Source organism: Staurois parvus, unplaced genomic scaffold (genome assembly GCF_062004578.1).
Source record: "Staurois parvus isolate SC_StPar_1 unplaced genomic scaffold, SC_StPar_1.0 ptg001402l, whole genome shotgun sequence".
Lineage (NCBI taxonomy): Eukaryota > Metazoa > Chordata > Amphibia > Anura > Ranidae > Staurois > Staurois parvus.
Window position 1 is genome coordinate 134140 of NW_028319198.1, and position 24869 is coordinate 159008.

The window sequence follows — 24869 nt, forward strand, 5'->3', positions numbered from 1 at the left end:
TCATCAGCTGGATAAATATTAGGTGAGAGAATTGGCCTTCTCTGCTGTAAAACTGGTTATTTTGCTAATGCGTTTACAAACAGACAGTTTCAAGTGAGTTTCTCCTTATTCAGGTGTGGTCTGTTTAAGTTGAAAAATAACTCATTATCCCCTGGGTAGAAAATGTCCATGATTGTTATATATGTAGTACCTCTCTCTTTAGCCAGGGGGAGCCAGCTAAATTGTATTAGTTAGAGGCTGGATAGCAGCCTGGAATGAGTCAGCCTGGTATGAGTTAACCAGGTAACTTTAGGTCAGGGCTGAGAGCTCTGCGGGTAAGTTCCCTGATACCTCCCCTTGCTCTAGAAACTGGAGAAGTTTCAAGAAGTCAGTGGGTGAGGGTGAGGAGGAGCTGGTCTGCTTACTTAAGTGACCTTGGCCAATCCCCAAGTTGACACCTGCCTACCTCCAGGTTCAATCCAGTCTGCAAATAAAAAAGGAAAGTGATTTGTCCACCTCTATCTAGGCAAAGCATATTGGAGGGTAGTTGGATGTAAGTGGACAGTGGAGTCGGTTTACACTGGGCCACCAAATGAACAGATTGGACTTTGTCCATCTCCACTCTGCATCAGCTGAACAGACACGGACCTGTCATCCGCCCGCTCTGCTCTGATCAGCAGGACAGTAACTTTCCATAGCATTGAACAGGAGGGAAACTTGGCTTGCAGTCTCAGTGGTGATGTCACTGACCAAATAAGGTCATATGACATCACCCAGGAGACCCCTCCCCCTTGCTTACATTTAGCAGTGGGTTCTTGGAGCTCTCATTTGCTGTTGGGGAAGTGGCGGGAGCAGATCATGTTGGTGGATGTGACTGACAATTGATTTAATTGCATGAATTTATTATGAATTTGGGACTTTTTGTTTAAGAAAGGTTGTGTGTGGATGATAAAGCCGAATTCTAACATTGGCAGCCTACCAGAGCTGTACACATGCCATACCCACAATGCAGAAATTCTAACTCGGGCTGCAGAGTTTTACAGTTGGCACCACACGGCAAACTCACCCATTGAGATCAATGAAGCCAAAATCTCTCGGAAAACGCTCAGCTGACACTTGCGGTGTGGTCCCGAAATGTAAATTGGCATCGGGTAATTAAAAAAAAAAGTATAACAAAAAGACAGGCACCAGAAGGTGCAAGTAGTGCCTCGTGAATGAGGTGCTGCTATACTGCCTTCTGAAAATCGATACACTGCGGCATTACCACCATCCTGATAGAGCCCCTGTGGTTTGATTGAACGCCAACCCACTGTCTTCACTAAATTGACAGAATATTTGCGGTTTGAAAGCTCGGGCAGATCTCTATTTCACAAAAGAGGAAGATCATACAATGTGTTCAGCCGAGGTCAACAAGCCACTTCCTTCCTCAACAAGAAATTCCGTTTGTGAATTCCTTTGTGAAGAATAAAAAACAACATTTCACTATTGGACGCCCATCGTGTGCACTAGTTGAGGGATCATCTGCCATGTCTGCTCCATGATCTCATATCTACCAAACCTGGCACCTATCTAGGAGGGTGCTACGTATACAGTAGCTCTGATACAACCTATAGAGTTCTGGAACATTGTACAATTGATCGACTTTCCAATCCATCTGTAACGGAGGGTAAGCGGGACAGAACACACAAGGCAGACGGCAAACACTTAAAGCTTTATTAAAACAGACAACAGTCACTCAATGGGGAGTAGAGCAGGGAGAGAGAGTCCAAAATACTTGTAATCCAGCCTCGGTGGGCAAAGTTAAAGGCTCTACAGCAATTTGTAATCCAAGAGGCAGTTCATAAGCAGTCAGATAGCATAAGGGGAGCATACACTCACGCAAAGCTGATGCGATAGTCTCAGGCAGAGCTGACAGCGTTCCAGGCAGGGCTGATGTAGCTTCTGGGATCCCACTTCCTCCAGTGGAGCTCAGGCAGAGCTGACAGTATTCCAGGCAGGGCTGATGTAGCTTTTGGGATCCCCCTTCCTCCAATAGAGCTCAGGCAGAGCTGACAGCGTTCCAGGCAGGGCTGATGTAGCTTCTGGGATCCCCCTTCCTCCAATAGAGCTCAGGCAGAGCCGGGGGGCCACTGGAGTCCAGCTGGACCTCTCAGTGGTTGCCCAGCAGAATGGCACAACAAGAGAGACCAGCACTGGTCTCTTAAACCCCCTGAGCAGGAAGAGAGGCGGAAGGGGGTCATTAGCAGGTGACAATGAAGAGAATGTAACTACAGTAATTTAATTTGTGGCTGTACACAGAAAGGACTGGATTGGCAGGATAATTAGTGGGGGAAATACATTAATACAAAAGTAAGGCACTACTTAGGGATGTATACACTAATTGAATGTGGGACCTTTTGTGGAGGGGCGAGTTAATTACAGCTAGGGGCCTTTGGCACACAGGAGTGAATACTATTTGGAGGAAGCTCTTCCTATGGCCAGGAGGGATTAGGAACAAGGAATTAATACCTGGGACTGGCAGAGACCCATATTGTGACACCATCTATTATTAATTTTGTCACCAGACTCTGACATAACAGTGTTTAGACCAATTCATGTCTGAATAGCCAAAAAATATTAATAACCTTATCTTTCCATCAGGTTTATCCCCCAAGCTTTTCAATGGTTGTAGCACCCTCGTAGTCAGGTCCTTGGATTTGTATAGTTAGGATATGTATAGCTGTGTTTCTCTGCTTAACAGGGTGCTGTGATTGATTAGTCAGGTCTGCTCCTGGTGCTCTGGTGTCGTTTGAGTTTGTCTGAGTTCTACCACCCTCACAAAGCTAGGAGAGCCTTCCAGAACAGGTGTAGGGACTAGGCAAATGAACAACATGAAAATGGTGGCCCCATTGCATACTGGGGGAGATATTTATGTTCTGTGAGCACATGGCTTCAGCGTCTTTCCAAGGAGAGGGTTGCACCAAGCTAGGCTGGAGGCAGGCTTGCCTCACCTGGTACATGCAACCATGTGGACCTCAGGTGGGCGACCTGAAGGCATGAGGTTAGGACCTCATGAAGAGTGACCCTGGTGCTACAGTAATCTGACTGATGGGAGCTGTCCGCCAAAGATCCATCTGGTATAACTGGAGGGTTTCGCTTGGGAGATTGGAGGGAGGCTACCATTCTGTCCTTGGGCCTTGTGAGTATAGACACTGGGATATCTTGGGGACTCTATATGCTTGCTACCCCTCTGGTGCTTGATAGCTTGGGCCTGAAAAAAGTGAACACTAGATGGTGTTCTGAAGAGCTTGTCCAGCTGTTGCTACTGCATAGGACCTTGCTCAGCTACATTTCTGTTGGGCTGTCGCAGTCTGCCGTAACTGTCTTGTACCTGAGGAGCTCAGCCCTGTAACTACTACTACTACTGAAAAAGGGACATTGCTCACTCCTAACAAATTAAAGGGACCTCTGCTATTTGCTTTCAGCCAGGACTTCAACAGTCAACTAAGTGATCAGGTAGATGTCCCCAGTGTGAATAGTTCTAATTTTGGAGTACCCTACTAAATTACCCATCCTTATCTCCAGTTCTACAATGAAACTCCAGAAACATACATCCCCTAGAGTGAAAGAGTGTGTGCACCTGCCTGTGGAAAAATACTTGCCTTTGCAGGTGCTTGGCTGCGGGCCCCGGGCAAAAATAAAAGCGGCTCCTTTGGGGGAGGCGCTACATGGTGGCTGGATAAAGAGTTGTATCGCATCATTTTGTACATACAATCTCATTACATAAAGAAGAGACACAACTATGAATGCCTTAACACAGATGATGTATGCTAGCTGCGGGTCTGAGAGGTGGCATATCAACAACAAACAGGCTGCTATCTGCCCCCCCCCCCCCATCAAATTATGTTATATGTCAGCATGGGAAACGGATGTTGGGGTATCATACTCCATGGAGCAGGGGTTCAATCAAAGCTCCAGAGCTTCCCATGGCATCCTCAATGTCTCCTTTATCGAAGGTAATGTTAAGATTCAGTCAAGGCAGTATATAGACCCCACTTGACTTTTGAAAATGTTTCCAGAACATCATCTTTGTGCTTCAGGGTTACAAACAGCAGGTGACTGCATTATATATTATTATTATTATACTGGATTTATATGGTGCCAACAGTTTATCAGCTGGTCTGGCAGGTGCAATAGCCCTTCATTTTTATTTGCTAGCCTCAATGTAGATGACTGAAAAAACCTACCTTAAGTTGTGTGCGAACATTAGATACAATTAAGATAGCAAGAGAACCTGTTTTATGCAGTCCTAAAACTTGGGAAGTTTCTGGATCATAGGTGTGGAGCTATGCAAAAGGAATCTGAATATATGAGCTCTATGTCTTTTCCTGTCCAGGGTTAGTCCAGCCTGGAGGGGGCATACTGCCTTCCCAGGCAACTACTGTCATGTGGCCTCAGGTGGGCGACCTGAGGGCTTGAATGCTTAGACCCGGGTTCTGCTAAAGTCGACTGAAGGGCTGTCTACTGAATCTGGTCTGGTATCATGGAGGAAGGCATCCAGCTGCTCTTGGTCCTTGTGACTACAGAGACTCCTAAAGGATCTTAGAGACTTTGTGTTGCTTGAACCCCTCTTGTGCCAGGGAGTCAGCTGCAGGTCTAGCTAAAGGGGACATTGGCTGGTGTCCTGAAGAGCTTTGTCCATTCTAAAAAGGGGCACTGCTCTTGAGGCTCTAAACTACTACTACTACTACCCTAAAGCTGAAGTCCACTGTTGTTGCAACCACAGACTTTGTTATAGCTTATCCTGATGTAAGAAAACCTCAGTACATGTTGGAAGGAGAAGGCTGGCACATGCTCATACTTATGTGCATGCTCATAATTCGGAGCAAAAGCTCAATGCAAAACAGGCATTGCCACACTCGTGCAAATGTATTAGGCCATGCAGAAATCATATGTACATGCGCATGTGCACACGTATGGGCACTGACGCCAAACAGCCTATTTAAGCTGCACTCTGACATGGATGGATAGCTGAGTGGTCTTCAGCTAGTCAGTGATTTACCCGAGCCTTCACCTGCCATACTTGTTTATCGGCATATGACTCAGTTTGCCCCTGACCTGTCCTTGGATTGCTGCCTGCCTACTGTGACCTCGGCTTGTGTTCTGACTCTGCTCCCCTCTTGTATTCCTGTGTCTCGCTGCCCAGAATGTGTACTGATCCCTGCTTGTATCCTGACTTTATCTCTGCCTGTTGTTCTTGTACCTTGCAGCCTGGCTGTTCAGGTTGTGTCCTGACTACACTCTTGTCTGCCAAGCAAGTGTCACCATGTTTCAGTTCCTGGTTCTTGCCTGGTGACCTACGGTCATCAGCTTCCTGCAAACCCCAGCTGGCGCTACCTGCTGCACTGGCCCTCCTGCCACTCTGTGTCCCCACACTCCCTGTCATCACTACCAGGGGTGTTGGACAAGAGTTGCAAGAGCAGCCCCCATTCCAGCTCCTTCTCCACCAGGTAACTGATACCTGAAGTCCTCAAGTGTACATAGTTCTTGTTTTTTAAGTATCCCACCTAACTCCCTCAACCCTATCTAGGTTCTCCAAAAATAAAAATAAAAAACACCCCTAGACTGGTCATTGAAGAAACGTGTGAGTGACCTTATGTGCCTGGGTGCAGGGCAGAGCTTTTGGGTAGGCCTGGACAGTATTCCTGCGGCTTCTATGGGAGTAGCGCTACAGATGGTTCCTCTGTGTGTGACACCAACTGTCAAATATGGAGGAGGAAGCCTAATGGTATGGGGTTTTCTTGGTTAGAGAACTTGTACAGAGAGAGTAGAGCCCTAAAACAAAAGTACTACCACAGCATTTTGCAGCACCATGCAACACTTTCTAGAATACGCCTAGTGGGTCAGGGGTTGATTCTACAGCAAGATAATGACCCAAAACATACCTCCAGGCTGTGTCAGAACTATCTTAGAAGAATAGAACAAGTCAATAGGTTTCAAATCCTGGAATGTCCAGCACAGTCTCCAGACTTAAACCCCATCGAGTTGCTTTGGGATGAGCTGGACAGAAGGGGGAAAGCAAAGCAAACTAAAGTGCAACACATTTGTAGGATCTTCTGCAACAGCGTAGGGAAGAACTTTCAGAACTTTATTTAAAGTGGAATGTCACTCTCTCCATCAACATGGACTATTTTAAATCCTTATGCTGCTAGCATTAGTAAATAGATAGAAAAGTATATCATATATACTTGTTATAAATTATTTTTTACATTTCTTAAGCTACTTCCTGGTTCCCACGCCTAGACAAATGATGCCATACCTCCCAGGAGTCTTCAGGAGGGGAGGAGAGCTTTTCAGCTAAGCATACCCTCCTGCCTACGTGGCTGAGCTAAGGGAAGATGGATTCCAGGAAGTAATTGCTACATGAATCATCTGCCCTTACTCAATATGGCCACAACCAGAACTGCTAGGGGGGTGGTTTTAAAGTGATTTCTCAGCAAAATAAATAATGGAGACATGGATGGATGGGTGAGTTTGCTTTGAATATTAGAAATGAACTAAATAGCGGTTTCAGTTTGTAGTGCTCAGATGCAATGTAGTTCCACGCAAAGGCGTCCCAAGGGTTGGTGTCACCCGGTGTGGTAACACGTGGTGCCACCCCTCCAGAGAGGAGAGAGCAGTGCAGGTGTAGCGGTAAAATGAGTATCCCGTGAAGATATGTATTCCCTGAAGAAACTGCTCATGTGCCGGTTTCAGGCTGAAGAATCCGGTCTCTGACTTTAGAACAGAGCCAGCGATCAGTTTCTTTGGCCTGAAACCGGCACGTGCGCAGTTGCTTCAAAGGATACTCCTTTTACCGCTACACCAGGGTGGGGGCAGCTGTCACTGTGCTGGCATCCTGCTCCTGCACCCCCTGTAATGGTGTCACCTGGTGCAGCCTGCACCCCCACACCTCCATTGGGATGCCACTGGTTCCACCTTATATTCCATTGCCCTAGGCAACACAAAAATTGGCTGCCCCCTCACAGAGAGAGCCTGACATTGGCCAACAACACCCCTGCCCACCTCCCACCTGAGAGGGTCTTCCACTAACATTCCCCCCATGGAAGAGCGAGAGAAACTCACCCTCACAGCTCCGGACATCCCTGGGGACGAGAGTCGGGCTCTCATTACACCATCAAGGCAGCACACAACCTCTCTTGGATCCAACCTGTTCCCCATGCCGTATGTGTCCTGTCTTCTGTCCCCTTCCAGGGGGGGTGCTGGCCCCCTGAAAAAGCTGCCCTAGGCAAATGCCTTGTTTGCTTTGTGTTAAATACGCTCCTGGTTGTATATGCAAAAAGGTGGCTACTTTGATGTCTCAAAAATTTAGATTACATTTTGTTACAGAAAACAATTCCATGATTTCTTTTTATGTGCAATTATTTATTTGTTCTGTGCTTTATTTTCAGAGTGCATTGAGATATCAATAATTGTGCACACACACATCCCTGTGATGGGAATTCCGAGGGAAGCTGGTCAGATAAAAGCCACAGTACAGATTTCTAGTTTTACCACAAAACAGGAAAAATGATTTCCTAAAATGTGCTGTTCAGCACAATCTAGGAGGGTTTTTCCTCTATAGGCGCCTGCACAGAATGTATAAATAGTCATAAGACTGAGCTTTGCGCACACATTGTAGCTGGGGGTCCGACTGCCATGGATACATTGTGGTCTTATCTGCTGATCACCGTCTGTCTTCTCTATGGACTGGGGGCTGATGAAAGCTCTAAAGACACATCGGGTAAGATGATATTCTTATTATCGAGGGTGAGCTCCCAATTCTTTATCAGTTTAGTATCTTCTCTTGGTTATCTCTAGAGATGAGCGAATTATTCAAAAATTCGATTCGGCTGATTCGCCGAATTTGCGGAATAAATTTGATTCGATGCGAATTTATTCGCCGCAAATTTAACTTATTAAAAGGGTTTCTAGGCTTCAGAGAGCCTTTATATTAGTGCAGAACACTGTACCTTTAATTTAAATGCCCTTGGAGTCTGCTGGGGAAGAGAAATAATACTGTCAGTCAGTATGACATGCAGATGAGTGCCGTCGATCTTAGAATCACCGCACACTTCACTCATTTGGGCAGTCACGGGGCACGACAAAGAAGAATGAGAAGAAGAATGAGAAGAAGAATGAAAAGAAGAATGAGAAGAAGAATGAAAAGAAGAATGAGAAGAAGAAGAATGAAAAGAAGAATGAGAAGAATGAAAAGAAGAATGAAAAGAAGAAGAAGAAGAATGAAAAGAAGAAGAATGAAAAGAAGAATGAAAAGAAGAAGAAGAAGAATGAAAAGAAGAAGAATGAAAAGAAGAAGAATGAAAAGAAGAATGAAAAGAAGAAGAAGAATGAAAAGAAGAAGAAGAATGAAAAGAAGAAGAAGATGAAGAATGAAAAGAAGAAGAAGAATGAAAAGAAGAATTCCAGTACAGCAAAAAGTGTATCTGCAGAGAGCTCCGCTATTTCTGACAGTTCTCTGACAGTTCCTTCACATGTACAGCGGTTGAAACATTGTATCTATTTATTTCCGAATAAAAACATCTGTATCCTAAATGGAAACAAATAGATACAATGTTTCAACCGCTGTAAATGTGAAGGAACTGTCAGAGAACTGTCAGAAATAGCGGAGCTCTCTGCAGTGACACTTTTTGCCGGCTGATCGGGGAAAATTCGATTCGTGCATCCGAAGTTTGCTAAAATTCGGATTCGGTGCGAATCGAATTTTTCCTAATATTCGAAACGAATTCCACTTCGCCAAGTTCGATTCGCTCATCTCTAGTTATCTCATAATATTTTATAGTAAGAAAAAGAAGCTTTCACTGATGGTGCAAGCAAGGAATCTGTGATGGGTGGAGGCCCATTCAGACCCTTCAGACTCATACCATCTGGTGGGCTGCACTCATTATAAATGGGTAGCTATCATAATGCAACAGATCCCAAACATCCTGGATGCTTTTTTTAAAGCTGCTGAGTTAGGTAAACTTAGTTTGTCTTTCCTGTAATCAGTGGAGCTGCTTGTGATGACTTTGGTCTGTTCTGTGTCTTGTTGGTTGCTTCCCCGTCTTCTGGATGGCTCTGGAAAGTAGCGGACTGGGAGATTCAGATCAGCACCTGAATATTAATGTAGTCCTAGCCAATCCGTGGAGGGGAGGGGGGAGATGGTAACTGCATGGGTTCATAAATTTCCTGAGGCCTGGGTCAGAGGGTTCTTGTGCCCAAGAGGGAGAAGTCCACAGCCTGAAGGCCCAGCTACAGATCAGCAAGTGTTTCATCGAGGTCCCAGCTGTGAGAAAGCTGGGGGGGCCTATGTTCATGAAAATTCTGTGAGTCTATGAAAGGAATTTCATTCAGGAACTTTTTTCCCTCTTTCACTGATGATCTACCTGTGGAGACTGGTTGGCAGACAGCACCAAGGACAAAGTGAGTGCATCCTTGTGGAGACTGGGTGGCATACAGCTCCAAGGACATTGCTAATACAGAATGTTGGATCCTAGTGACTGCTAGTGCTACTACGTTTGAGCATTGGTGTCAGTGCTTGTTGCAACTTCAAAGTCTGGATAGGTCCTCACTGGGGATGAGTTTGGGTTACAGATTCGGTCCAAACCCATATTTGGCTGAACTCTGAAGACAGATGTCAGTGCCATTCCAGTGAGTTGCAAGTATGTCTCCCAGCCTTATGTACACAAAAGTGGGGGTGCTGTTGACGTCATTGACCTGATGTGTCCACATGCTATAAAAGTTATTGACCTTATATGGTCCCGTGGCTATATTAGGTCAATGATGTAACCAATATCCCCACCTCTTTAAAGCTCTGTGGTGGGAAATTCTCCACCCACAGCTTATTGACCCACCAATGACAGCTGCCTTCCAGGTTTGGACTGAACCCAAGCTCATCCCTAGTTCTCACTGAGGAAAGAAGACTAAATGGGTGCTCATTAGGGATGAGCTTGGGATTGGCTTCATATTTGGACTAAACCCATTTTTGGCTGAACCCGGAAGACAGTTGTCGGTGCCATGCCAATGAGTTACAGGTGGGTGATTATCTTCCCCCAGCATCATGTACACAATGGAGTCGAGATTCTGTTGACACCATTGAACTTATGTGGCCACAAGTTATCAAAGTTTTTGACCTAATATGGCCACCATGTGGTCATATTAGGTCAATGATGTCATGAGCATCCCCACCAATTTATGTACATGAAGTTCCCCACCCACAATTCATTGACCCAGCACTGACAGCTGCCTTCCAGGTTTGGGCTGAACCCAAGCTCACCCCTAGTCCTCAATGATGAAAGAAGTCAGAATGAGTTCTCACCAGGAATGAGCTTGGCATCGGCTTCATATTTGGTCTAAACCCATTTTTGTCTGACAGCTGTCAGTGCTGTTTCAGTGAGCTGCGGGACGGTGATTACCTGCCCCCCAGCATCACATACACGAAAGTGTGGGGATGCTGGTGATATCATGGGCCTAATGTGACCACATGTTGTCAAAGTTATTGATCTAATATGGTCATGTGGCCATAATAGGTCAATGATGTCATGAGTATCACCACCCACAGCTCACTGGCCTGGTACATGAATATGATGACCAATGAGAAGCATATCTGAGTACACCTGAGTACACATATATATATATATATATATATATATATATATATATATATATATATATATATAGAATATGGCCAAAATTGTAGCATTTCAAATGTCATATGTCAATATATTTGCGAAGAATATTTTTAAAATATATTTCAAATATATTTTTCTTCCATATGGGCTGTGTGGAAGAATAAAATGTGGTTGCAAAAGGAGGTGCAAAAGTAATATGTGAATGGGGATATGCAGAGGCAAGGATCTGTGAAAGAAAGCTTCAGAACTCAGCTGTTTAGGGTGCAATAGTGAGCTGTGGACAAGGGTTAGCTATGGTGGGGGGGTGCAGGGTGAGCTGTGGAAGTGAGGGAAGTATGCAGAGGTAAGCTGCGGTCGGAGATGCAAAGTTGAGTTGTGGAAGGGGGAAGGTGTGCAGAGGTAAGCTGCAGTTGTGTGGTGTATGGTGCTGAGCATTGGTTAGGGGGGTGTAGAGGTAGGATGCAGATGGGAAGGTGCAGAGGTTCATTGCAAAAGGGGGCATAAAGGTGAGCTTTGGACAAGGGTTCAGAGGTCAGTTTTGGAATGGGGAATCAGAGGTGAATTGTGAACAGTGGTGTTCAGAGGTGAACTGTGGACAGGAAGTGCAGAGGTGAGTTTTAGATGGGAAGAGGTGATTTGTGAACAGTGAAGTGCAGAGGTGAGCTTTGGATGGCAGGAGGTGATTTTTAGGACAGTGGAATGCAGAGGTGAGCTTTGGAGTGCAGGAGGTGATTTGTGGACAGTTGGGTGCAGAGGTGAGCTTTGGAGTGCTTGGAGGTGATTTGTGGACAGTGGGGTGCAGAAGTGAGCTTTGGAGCGCAGGAGGTGATTTGTGGACAGTGGGGTGTAGAGGTGAACTTTGGAGTGCAGGAGGTGATTTGTGGACAGTGGGGTGCAGAGGTGAGCTTTGGAGTGCTTGGAGGTGATTTGTGGACAGTGGGGTGCAGAAGTGAGCTTTGGAGTGCAGGAGGTGATTTGTGGACAGTGGGGTGCAGAGGTGAGCTTTGGAGTGCAGGAGGTGATTTGTGGACAGTGGGGTGAAGAGGTGAGCTTTGGATGGGAAGAGGTGATTTATGGACAGTGGAGTATAGAGGTGAGCCTTGGATTGGAGGAGGTGATTTGTGGACAGTGGGGTGCAGAGGTGAGCCTTGCATGGCAGGAGGTGATTTGTGGGCAGTGGGGTACAGAGCTGAGCTTTGGATTGGAGGAGGTGATTTGTGGACAGTGGGGTGCAGAGGTGAGCCTTGGATTGGGGGATGTGATTTGTGGACAGTGGGGTGCAGAGGTGAGCCTTGGATTGGGGGATGTGATTTGTGGGCAGTGGGGTACAGAGCTGAGCTTTGGATTGGAGGAGGTGATTTGTGGACAGTGGGGTGCAGAGGTGAGCCTTGGATTGGGGATGTGATTTATGGACAGTGGGGTGCAGAGGTGAGCCTTGGATTGGAGGATGTGATTTGTGCACAGTTGGGTGCAGAGGTGAGCTTTGGATTGGAGGAGGTGATTTGTGGACAGTGGGGTGCAGAGGTGAGCTTTGGATTGGAGGAGGTGATTTGTGGACAGTTGGATGCAGAGGTGAGCTTTGGATTGGAGGATGTGATTTGTGGACAGTGGGGTGCAGAGGCGAGCCTTGGATTGCAGGGGGTGATTTGTGGACTGTGGGGTGCAGAAGTGAGCCTTGGATGGCAGGCGGTGATTTGTGGACCATGGGATGCAGAGGTGAGCTTTGGATGGGAATAAGTGATTTATGGACAGTGGGGTGCAGAGGTGAGCTTTGGATTGCAGGAGGATATTTGTGGACTGTGGGGTGCAGAGGTGAGCTTTGGATTGCAGGAGGTGATTTGTGGACAGTTGGGTGCAGAGGTGAGCCTTGGATTGGAGGATGTGATTTGTGGACAGTGGGGTGCAGAGGTGAGCCTTGCATGACAGATAATCAGGCAATCTCCTGCTGATCCCTTCAATATGACCGGAATGATGGTAGCTTTAGCCAGACCTCTTCCTGCACTCCACCGCTCTGGCAACACCTATGTAGGCAAACGACCGCAAATAATTTTCAGCTGTCCTCCTGACATGCGGCTTCATGGAGTCCCAATATGGCGCAGACGCGGGAAGTGACATCACCGCGTGCCGGAATAGACAATGGACGTACCAACGCGTTGCGTCACGAATATCACATGACTTCATCAGGGTGAACGCCCATAGTCTCACTCACCACTTATATTGGCTGCCTGGGTGTCAATCAACTTAAGAGACAACCCACGGCGGCCATATTCTTGAAGTCTCGACCCATGCAGACACTACTACTCAGTCTCAATGGGATTGAATATAACTACTAATATATTTTACAGAAAGACAAAATCGGTGGTTTTATTAACAATTGAAAACCCACCAATCATCCCCAAACACTAAATAGAATCAAATCCCGGGCATAATAAACCAATAAGTATATGATTAAAATATATAATTAAAATATATAATTACAAAATACATATATCTATATATACATAAAATTGTATACAAAATATATATAGAATATATGTATAAACCTGTAATTCGACTCCATGTAAACACTCCATGTCATGAGTTTACATTTAAAAAACATACCAAAAAATCACCAATAAAATATATATATATATCATAATAGCCAGATAGATCAAATAAATTAAAAATATATAATATTTAAATATTTAAAATATTATCAAAAATCACTTATAAAACAATTCAGGTCGAATTCAATATTCAGACCTTTAGGAGCTTGAGTATGCATTGTGTATATCCACAGCGACTCAGCCTTACTAAGAGAGCGCACCTTGTGACTCCCCCTCCAATGGCTCTTGTATTTTTCAATACCCCAAAAAAATTAAAGACGAGGGGTCTTTATTATGACACAAAGAAAAATGTTTTGAAACGCTGTGTTTTGGATAGCCCTTTTTTATATTCTGAATATGTTCTCCAATTCTTTTCCACATGGGTCTTTTATTTCTGCCTATGTATTGCAACCCACATTGGCATTGCAACCCATAGACTACCCCTTCTGTCCTACATGATATAAAATCACGAATTTCATATCTTGTTCCGTCGACATTGGACTCAAAAAATTTCCTTTTTTTATTATGCCCTTTAGTTTCCTTACATGCACGACATGATCTACAGGGAAAAAACCCTTTTTGGTCCAGAAAGGTGACCCGTTTATTTTTTATTGGAGGATCTACAACATTTTTTACCAATCTGGTCCCTTAGGTCGGTGCCTTTCTATAAATAAAACGCGGTTTCTCAAAAATTATATTACTAAGACCAGGGTCTACCCTTAAACTAGGCCAATGTTTTCTAAAAATTTTTTCAATCATTTTATAGTGTGTATTAAAATCCATAATAATTGGGACCTGATCCACACTTTCCCTACTGTTGGCCACTTCAGTTTTCTTCCCCTTATCTTTTAATAACATTTCTCTTTCCATATTTTCAACCACATTCATTTTATTAACAATATGCTCTCTTGTATAACCTTTTGAGATAAATCTTTCCCCTATCATCCCTACTTGTTCCTTATAATCCTCTATTTTGGTGCAATTTCTCCTGAGCCGTATAAACTGACCCTTTGGAATATTAAATAGCCAGGAAGGGTAATGACAACTGTCACTCGGAATGTATCCATTCCTATCTACATTTTTTAAAAAAGTTTTAGTGACCAAAGCACCTTGTTGTATACCTATATTCAGATCACAAAAATTGATATTGGAGTTACTATATTCCCATGTCAACTTGATGTTTTTGTTGTGATTATTAAGTTTATTACAAAAGGCCAGTAAGGAGTTGGCATCCCCCTTCCATATTATGAACACATCATCAATATAGCGTTTAAATACCAGGAGCTCTTTAGGGGTTTGTTGGTAAATAACCTCTTCCTCCCAGAGGGCCATAAACAAATTGGCCACGCTGGGGGCAAACCTCGCTCCCATAGCAACCCCTTTTACTTGTTAATAAAACCTATGTTCGTACCAAAAATAATTATGCGATAAGCAAAAATCTAAACATTCTACTAAAAATTTTCTTTGCTTCCACTTGATGTCACTAAAGTCTCGTAGGGCCCATTCTACTGACTTAATAGCTTCTTCATGTCCAATAATCGTGTACAAAGATGCAACATCTGCACTCGCAAGATATATATCACCATGGTCCTTATCCTTAATTTTATGAAGGACCTGAATAAGGTGCTTTGTGTCTCGTAAATACGACCTTGATTTTTTTACAAGAGGTTGGAGAAAGATGTCAATATACTGGCCCAGCCTGGCCAAAATAGATTGAATCCCATTCACAATTGGTCTGCCCGGCGGACAGACTGGATCCTTGTGTAGTTTTGGAATGGTATAAATTACCGGAATCCTGCATGATTCGGGGATCAAAAACGTAGACTCCTTTTTATCAAGTATTTTTTTATCAGTACCTTTCTTAATCAATTTACCCAGCTCTTTCTTATATATATAGGTAGGGTCTTTGGAAAGCACTTGGTACGTGGTGGAATCTTTAAGCTGCCCTTCTAGCTCTGTACGATAGTACTCCTTAGTCATCACCACTATACCCCCCCCCCCCTTATCCGCCGGTCTAATTACTAGATTATCCCTTTTGGAGAGACTTTTAATTCCTATATTGATACCCATGTTGTAACCAACTTTGGGAATGGTTAATTGTTCTAAATCAGAAACAACCATTTTTTTTAAAAGTATCTATCTGGCTATTATTGGAAACTTGTGGATTAAACAACGATTTATTTTTTAAATTGGAATGGGCAAACTCATCATTAGGTTTCGCAACACTTGATTGGGTTTTTGGTAAACCCAAAAAATACTTTTTGATGTTCAACCTCCTGATAAATTTCTGAATGTCTACATACACATCGAATTTAGATACTGGCTTGGGAGGGGCATATTTGAGACCCCTGTCTAAAACCTGCAATTCCTCTTTCGTAAGAGGTACCCCACTCAAATTGAAAACCCCCTCTCCTAATTTTCTCTTTTCCTTTTGCTTCTTCCTCCCGGCTCTGCACCCTCTCCTCTTGGGGGGCTTCTCCTTCTTTCCATTTCTAAACTCCTCTCCCTCCACCTTCTCTCTAAAAAATCTTGCTCAGAGTACCCATAGTTTAGTGGTTCATATTTATTATATACAGGCAAGGGGCTCCTTCCTCTGTTAGGCGGGTAAGGGTTCCCTCTTTCCTGATAATACTCCCTAGGTGTTCTATTCCCTTGTGTCCTATAGTCATCCCTATAGGGATATTCTGGTCTATTATAATAATCTTCCCTAGGATAACAATTGGGTCCATTTCTTTGATATTGATTGGGCCTATACGGGTAGGGTTTCCATCCCTTCCCTTTACCACCTCCCTTAGATTTCTTTTGGGGTGGTCCTCTATTTGGTGGTCTCCACCCATTTTTTGGTGTGGGATGTCTAGGTGTATAGTTATTGAAATTCTTATTCATACCCTCATAATTTAACATAGACTTTTTCGGTGTCTCCATTTTCACTTTAACAGGGGTGGTATTAACCGATGCATTCTCAATGTCATTAACCGAAGATTGCCATTTGAACACTTGATCTTTTTTAAAATCATGATAATCACGCTGATATTTCTTGCCTTTTCTATATTTTATTTCTTGATCCAACTTCTCAAGATCTTTATTTAACCTTTTTGTAAGTTCTGCCATTTCAGACGAATCTTTAAATGGCTCAATAGCATCTCCTATTTCTTTAATTTGTGATTCCAGATTCCTCATTTTCTTTTGTTTTCTTTTTAATAGGAATTGTACCAACTCCAGCCCTTTCTCATGGAAAAATTCAAACCACTCACTAACAGAATCCTCATCTACAAGACCATCTGCAATGGGTATATCCCATCTAAGTCTCCTCGGGATCAATTTTTCTTTTACAGGTTTATACATATATTCTATATATATTGTATACAATTTTATGTATATATAGATATATGTATTTTTTAATTATATATTTTAATTATATATTTTAATTATATACTTATTGGTTTATTATGCACCGGTATTTGATTCTATTTAGTGTTTGGGGATGATTGGTGGGTTTTCAATTGTTAATAAAACCACCGATTTTGTCTTTCTGTAAAATATATTAGTAGTTATATTCAGTCCCATTGAGACTGAGTAGTAGTGTCTGCATGGGTCGAGACTTCAAGAATATGGCCGCCGTGGGTTGTCTCTTAAGTTGATCGACACCCAGGCAGCCAATATAAGTGGTGAGTGAGACTATGGGCGTTCACCCTGATGAAGTCACGTGATATTCGTGACGCAACGCGTTGGTACGTCTATTGTCTATTCCGGAACGCGGTGACGTCACTTCCGGCGTCCGCGCCATATTGGGACTCCATGAAGCCGCATGTCAGGAGGACAGCTGAAAATTGTTTGCGGTCGTTTGCCTACATAGGTGTTGCCAGAGCGGTGGAGTGCAGGAAGAGGTCTGGCTAAAGCTACCATCATTCCGAGTCATATTGAAGGGATCAGCAGGAGATTGCCTGATTATCTGTTGAACGCTGGTTGGCCCTTGAGGTCATTGCAAGGAGGTGAGGGGGCAGTCAGATTGGTTTGGGATTTCTGTGGCACGTATGACACATCCACGTGTTTGAAGAGTTCCTCACCTGTGTGCTCAAATTGGACTGTTATATCACCCCTTAGTCACTTACTAAGTGTGTTTCAATTTTGCACCTTGACACCAGTGATAGACATATGTCATTCTATGCTGTCACCAAGGGGGTTGATTCACTTGTGCTGTTTTTATTCCTCTGTATGCATTGTCTAAGTGGATTTAATGCTGGTTTATTATTAGCAGCGCTGCACCATTTTTTTAATATATTTTTAGTATATGGTATATTGGTACATAGTAGGTGTTAGCAGCTTTATTACTGTTAGGGCCATCTAAGCGCAGGGGTTCTTTCATTCATTTCTTGCATGACAGGTGGTGATTTGTGGACTGTGGGGTGCAGAGGTGAACCTTGGATTGCAGGAGGTGATTTGTGGACAGTGGGGTGCAGAAGTGAACCTTGGATTGCAGGCGGTGATTTGTGGACCATGAGGTGCAGAGGTGAGCTTTGGATGGGAATAAGTGATTTATGGACAGTGGGGTGCAGAGGTGAGCTTTGGATTGCAGGAGGTGATTTGTGGACAGTGCAGTGCAGAGGTGAGCTTTGGATGGCAGGAGGTGATTTGTGGACTGTGGGGTGCAGAGGTGAGCTTTGGATTGCAGGAGGATATTTGTGGACTGTGGGGTGCAGAGGTGAGCTTTGGATTGCAGGAGGATATTTGTGGACTGTGGGGTGCAGAGGTGAGCTTTGGATTGCAGGAGGATATTTGTGGACTGTGGGGTGCAGAGGTGAGCTTTGGATGGGAAGATGTGATTTGTGGAAGATTTCCCCTCTAGTACCGTTTCAGTGGCAGTTGTAAACATTTGTATTTTCCCTTCACTACCTTGATGGTCTCCAAGACAAATGGAAAGGGTAAATCTTCCCAGCGGGGACACTGGAGCAGTAAAATGACCGGACAGGGGTTCTACGTTCTCAAAGTGTATCCAGAAGTAGGAATTCTTCAAACACTTTCCCTTTACCATGCACAATAACGATGTTCTTCAATCATCTCATTCCACAGCACAATGCAAAAGGCCAACCATAGAAAACATGGACCGTCTCTCTGAAGACCAGGAGTATTATGACAGATACGACTCGGTGGACGTATGGTGTAAGTCGGGATATGATCCGGATTCTTTCACAATGACGTGTATGAAACCACAAACCAGCAATGAGTGGATGAATACTGGAACCTGTAAAGGTGAGTATAGCAACCGTGCCGAAATCTGGATTACACCTGTCAGTGGCTGGAGAACTGATCCCACTGTGAAATCCCGCTAAGGCCCCATTCTTACTTGCGATGAGCGATTACACGAGAGTGGCTACAATTAGCTGGAGGAGCGCTCAGCCTCCCATTTATTTCATTGGGTCGGCCTCCTGCAGCTATTTACCAGGAACTCGTCTATGGCGGTCGCACACAGCCCCCTTCGTAAGTGTGTTTAGGGCCTCAAGCAGAAATTCTCAAATCTAAGGCAAAATTTGGTTGAAATACAAATGTGCTTCTTTCATGTTATTGTGTTTCCTTTAAATTCTCTATTTTTGCCAGCTGTTTCTTCTGCCCTTGCAAAAAAAAAACAACAATAAAATAATGAAACTAATGAGGAGCCATTTTTGGCACAAGAACAGGTCTAGGATAGTTGAAAGAAGTTCCCAATTTTCTAAGAAATTGAGGAAAATTAAAACGCTGAATTTGATTTCCCCTTGTGATTGGACTGCAGTATCTTGAGATGGACATCCACCATACTTCAATGTAGAGGGAAACCCACACCAATCCCCATGCTGTTATTTCGCTGGCCTTCTGTCTTCTTCTGGAGGACTTTTAGATACTTTAGTATACTTTAGTGGCCCTCCACATTATGTCTACCTCCATGTCTTCCCATGTAGCCCCATTCTTTTCCTTATGGCAGTGTCTCTCAGCCTTTTTTCAGTCGCTGTACCCTTTAACCCTTTCACAGTCAGACCGGTTTTTGTGTTTTTTGCACACGTGTTAAAAAAAAAAACACATTAGGTCTGAAGATTACATTAAACCCCCAAAATAATTTGATATTTTCTGAAAGCAGGCACAGGTGTCAAACACAAGACACGCAGGCCCGATCCGGCCCTCAGGCCATTTCATGTGGTCCTTGCACCTCTTCTGTGGGTAGTACCCCCTTGTCTCCGCCTCCACCCCTGGTCTCAGCAGTCAGCAGCAGAGAGGAGAATAGAACACCTCTGTTAGGGATCCGGGTATGACCAGAAATGTGTGGAATGACACAGGGAAGTAACAGGCTTCAGGAACACAGGCGTAGCCAGGCTGGAGAGGTGGAATGGTCAGGCAGGCCATATGGTACTGTCAGGTGCCGCCTGGCAGTGTCTCTAGCAGCCCACAGCATGGATTTCCTCAGGGCGCGGGGTCTAAGTCCCAGCCTGCTATTCACCAGGGCCCCTGATGGTGGGGATGGACTTGGTGCAGACTGAAACCAGGTCGCGACCCCTGAGTGCGTCCGGCTGTGGTAGAGAGTACTGGCAGGGGAGTGCAGGAACGGAGTCTGATGGGAAGAGGCAGGCAGGCTTACTAGAGGTGATCCGTGCGGGATGGATGGATCGTCGGGTGAAGTAAGCGTAGTCAGACAGGCCGGGTCGGTATCGTGCGGGCAGCGTGGTACAGGAGGAGCAAGCAGAGAATGGTTGGGGTCACAAGCCAGGTTCAGCAGGTACCGAGGATCAGGCAGAAGGATGGTCAGGCAAGCCAGGGGTTCAACAGGAGATGGTCAGCAGAGGTCAGGATCAAAGCAGGGTCAGCAACGAGGCAGGAACACAGGATACCAGGTACAGGGGCTCATGGGAAACATACACCAAGGCCCTGATCACAGGCCTGGTCATTCCTTAAATACACTTCCTGCAATCAGCTTCAGGTGTTGGCTGACTGCAGGAGTGAGCTTCTGACTGCTGAGAGCACCCGCTGGTCAGCCCTGGTACTGCAGCCCACACGGCAGGTGAGTCCCACCACCAGTGCTGAGTCCATTCCTGACAACCTCTGCCAAATCCTGTACTTCTCAGTGTAGCTGCAGCACCCCCTCATCTCTGCCTCCCTTGGTCTCAGAATTTAGCAGACTCTGGTAACTGCTCCACTGGCTCTCCTCCAGACCCTGCGCTTTCTGCTGTCCAGCTCTGCCCCCAAAGGGGGTGCATGGTGATGTTAGGGAGGGTGTGGGATTCTTGACATCTGATGTAATGGGGGGTGGGGTACTCTGGACATCTAGCCTTACAGATACAACCGGCCCTTTGAGGGCAACCATAATGCTGATACGGCCCCCAATAAAATGGAGTTTGACACCCCTGCTCTAGAGAATAAAATAATGGCAGTTCCAGTTTTTCATGTCACTTGATATTAGTGCAATGGTTTAGTAGATGAAAAATGTCAGTAAAAATATACTAAAGTTAATTTTAAGGCACACAAAGGCAATAAATTAAAAAATGCGAGGTTGCACCGACTAAATAGATACCCAACATGTCAAACTTTAAAATTGTGCATGACCATGAAACGGAATCAAACTTCAGTACATTATATTTTCCATAGGTGATGCTTTAACTAGTTCCCAACCATGCTATAGCCGGCTACAGCGCGGTTGTCTAGTTCTGGGACGACGTTCGTGGACATCATTCCAGACGTCATTCCAGAACCCGCCCCCAGCGACGCGAACCTGGCGCTGCCGGTGATCGCTGTGTCCTTCGGACACAGATGATCACATGATACAGTAAACGGCCAATCAAGGCGGCCTTTTACCACGTGATCAGCTGACAGCGTGAGGAAAGTGCAGCCGATAACCATCAACTGTATTTACCGGTGATCTGCTATGTCATTGGACACAGCTAATCACATGGTAAAAGGCTGCCTTGATTGGCCGTTTACTGCATCACGTGATCATCTGTGTCTGAAGGACACAGCGATCACCGGTAGCACCAGGTTCGCACCGCTGGGGGCGTGCAGGGGGACCCAGAGCACAGAGCTCTATGTGAAAGCAGCGGTTGGGCTCTTCATTCAGCTTTGTCCAGTTGAACACCAACATACAGTAAAAAAAATAAAAGAGAAATAAAAACTGCCAATCAGTACTGAGATTTCTGCAAATAGTTGACACATTTTGTACAAGTAAATCGTAACCATGTATCGATGTATAGGGGGCGATTCCTGTGACCGCCAATCCAGGTTGGTCCTCACATGCTCCTCGTAGTATAATATGGCCCATTACAGTAGAAGAGAGGGCGTGATTGGTGTTAGCTCATCATAAACATTGGTCAGCCTGAAATAGCCCCCGCCCCTTGTCCTTCCCCCGAGGTTACATCTTTCAACCCTTATCTACCCTTAGTGATGGGTTACAGGTGGTGGCCATGGACTGACCCTCAGAATCCTTCAGACTCACCACTAGTGCATATTATATATATTTTTATAACTCATCAGCATATCAGATACCTTTCCAGCCAAGAGAGTGTTCTGAGAAATGTGCAGTTATGCTTCAATGGCCAGAAATGGACTAAATCGCAGGCAGCCGTTGTATGATGACCAACAATGATCATGTCTCACCCCTTGTTCTGCAGCACAATGTAAAAAACCAACCATCAAAAACGTGGGCAGACTTCTTCCAGGCCAGAAATATTACAACGCCAAAGAAGTGCTTACTATACTGTGTAAACCTGGATATTCTGCGTCATCCGACACAATGAGATGTGCCCACCCTGGAACCCCCGAGGAGTGGACTCCTCCCACTGTTACCTGTAAAGGTGAGTCGAGGAACTCAGCAACTTTGTGTAAGTACTGCTCCTCTCAGATACTCATAGCTTTCCTCTCCTGAAATACTCTGCGCTTCTGGAAGACTCTGCTCCTTCCTCTATAACTCCTCTCCTGAAATACTCTGCACTGCTGGAAGACTCCGCTCCTTCCTCTATAACTCTCCTCTCCTGAAATGCTCTGCACTGCTGGAGGACTCCGCTCCTTCCTCTATAACTCCTCTCCTGAAATACTCTGCGCTGCTGGAGGACTCCGCTCCTTCCTCTATAACTCCTCTCCTGAAATACTCTGCCCTGCTGGAGGACTCCGCTCCTTCCTCTATAATTCTCCTCTCCTGAAATGCTCTGCGCTGCTGGAGGACTCCGCTCCTTCCTATATAACTCTCCTCTCCTGAAATGCTCTGCACTGCTGGAGGACTCCGCTCCTTCCTCTGTAACCCCTCTCCTGAAATACTCTGCTCTGCTGGAGGACTCCACTCCTTCCTCTATAACTCTCCTCTCCTGAAATACTCTGCTCTGCTGGAGGACTCCGCTCCTTCCTCTATAACTCTCCTCTCCTGAAATACTCTGCACTGCTGGAGGACTCCTCTCCTTCCTCTATAACTCCTCTCCTGAAATACTCTGCACTGCTAGAGGACTCCGCTCCTTCCTCTAACTCTCCTCTCCTGAAATGCTCTGCGCTGCTGGAGGACTCCGCTCCTTCCTCTATAACTCTCCTCTCCTGAAATACTCTGCACTGCTGGAGGACTCCGCTCCTTCCTCTAACTCTCCTCTCCTGAAATGCTCTGCGCTGCTGGAGGACTCCGCTCCTTCCTCTATAACTCTCCTCTCCTGAAATACTCTGCTCTGCTGGAGGACTCCGCTCCTTCCTCTATAACTCTCCTCTCCTGAAATACTCTGCACTGCTGGAGGACTCCTCTCCTTCCTCTATAACTCTCCTCTCCTGAAATACTCTGCACTGCTGGAGGACTCCGCTCCTTCCTCTATAACTCTCCTCTCCTGAAATACTCTGCCAGTCCCTACTCTACCTACTTACAAAATGCATCCCACAACTGGGAGCCACGGCCTTAAATAGACTCTGCCTGACCCAAGATGGTCGCTAGGGTCACATGGGGTAGCAGCATCCAAAGGGATAGCTTCTCCAGTGACACAGAAAACCATAGAGGGACCATGTTCCTCTTGACTTCCTCTCCAACTGCAATGCCGCTGTAGAAGAGCGCAACCTACAGTAGAGAAAGTACACTGCACCTTCCTACTGTACATGCTGGAAGACTCTGCTCCTTCCTCTTCTAACTCTCCTCTCCTGAAAGACTCTGTGCTGCTGGAGGACTCTGCTCCTTCCTCTATCTAACTGTCCTCTCCTGAAAGACTCTGCTGCTGGAGGACTCTGCTCCTTCCTCTATCTAACTGTCCTCTCCTGAAAGACTCTGTGCTGCTGGAGGACTCTGCTCATTCTTCCATTTATTTCTATGAAGCTATGTACTTGCCCAGCCACCATGATGCTTGCATGTTAATGGTGTACTCTGGTGGTCTGACAAGGGCTATAAAGGCACTCAAGAGGGGGGAGGGGGTGTATCAGGTCGGCTTTTAATGAACAATGGAGAACCTGACATAGTGTCCATCCTTCTGTCCTCCACTTAATTTCTACTTTCCAACCCTTGTCTACCCCTGGGGACAGATTGCAGAGTGCTGTGGGCCATACCAATTCTGATAAGAATGATGTATTTTTTCTCACAATCTACTGACATATCAACTGCCTATTACAACCAATCATGTTTACGTAAGACTGCAGTTATCCTTTATACGGTCTACAATTCACATATGACCATGGTACGGTCCAGGGGCGGACTACCATTCGCACTCAGGCACTGCCCGAGAGCTCGGGGTCAGTAGGGGGCCCCATGAGATGCCCCTGGAACCTTTCATAGGCTTTTTTGGGTGTGGTTTGAGTGCGGGCGAGGACATAGGGGCCCCATGATCCCCTATTGGCCGGGGGCCCCATGAGTTGTCAGTCCGCCCATGGTACGGTCTACTCTAATGATATGGTTTCATCATCTTACTTCACAGCACGATGTAAAAGGCCAGTTCTGGAACACTTGCTCAATCCTTACCCATACAAGATGTCCTACGATGAGGGAGAAGAGGTGAGAGTGGACTGTAAATCTAGGCATTATCCATCCTATGACACAACGAGGTGTGTCCACCCCCTGACCCCCCAGGAATGGATACCCGCTGTAACCTGTATAGGTGAGTGCAAGAAAGCATCAACTGTGCCTTTACCTCCATAGCATTATTCACTGGTTAAACCAGCCTTTCTCAACCAAGGTTCCTCCCGAGGGTTGCTAGGGGTTCCTTGACCAAGAAGCCTATTCTGCCACTCAATGTGCCACTGAAACCAATGAACTTCTTACCTATCTGTAAGAGGGGGGGTGTTCACAGATGTACGTGTAGCACCCTCCTAGTTAGGTTGCTATAGTTGAGGCAAATTTTAATTTTTGGGTCCTCCTGTAAAAGAAAAACAGTGTTCAATTGCTTTTGGCTGTTCTAGGTTCTGCTGGTGCAAGCTCAACTTCTCCCCCCTGCATTACAGTAAGTTCTGGAATATAGTGGGTGGGAGAGGCAGACCCTGGTGCCGCCCCAACCAATTCATGGTCTAGAGGATGACCAGCAGGGGTCTGGGGTGTGCATGAATAGTGTGGGGCCTAGAACAGCAGGGTCCTTGTTACTATGGGAGAAGACCCATCCTGAAGCCCTCTGAGCTGATAGGTGCAGCCTAGAAGAAATCTGTCTGGGTCCCAGCTCCAGCTAGAGATAGGGAACTCACATCCAGAGTCCCTGAAAGC

At 45.4% G+C, this 24869-nt stretch overlaps 1 protein-coding gene across 2 annotated transcripts in view; it reads left to right on the forward strand.

Moving 5' to 3' along the window:
- Positions 1 to 1532: 1532 nt before the first annotated feature.
- LOC149436191 (receptor-type tyrosine-protein phosphatase kappa-like) overlaps positions 1533 to 24869 on the forward strand; it is a 54370-nt gene continuing 31033 nt past the window's right edge. Inside the window, exons 1-4 of one of the 2 annotated variants that reach the window (XM_089661897.1) lie at positions 1533 to 1645; positions 18284 to 18463; positions 21838 to 22020; positions 24094 to 24273. In XM_089661897.1, the coding sequence (XP_089518023.1) occupies positions 18313 to 18463; positions 21838 to 22020; positions 24094 to 24273 (514 nt within the window). In that variant the 5' untranslated portion in view covers positions 1533 to 1645; positions 18284 to 18312. Of the gene's footprint in view, positions 1646 to 7615; positions 7742 to 18283; positions 18464 to 21837; positions 22021 to 24093; positions 24274 to 24869 lie in introns of those variants that run through there. The other variant, XM_089661896.1, reaches the window with a different exon arrangement.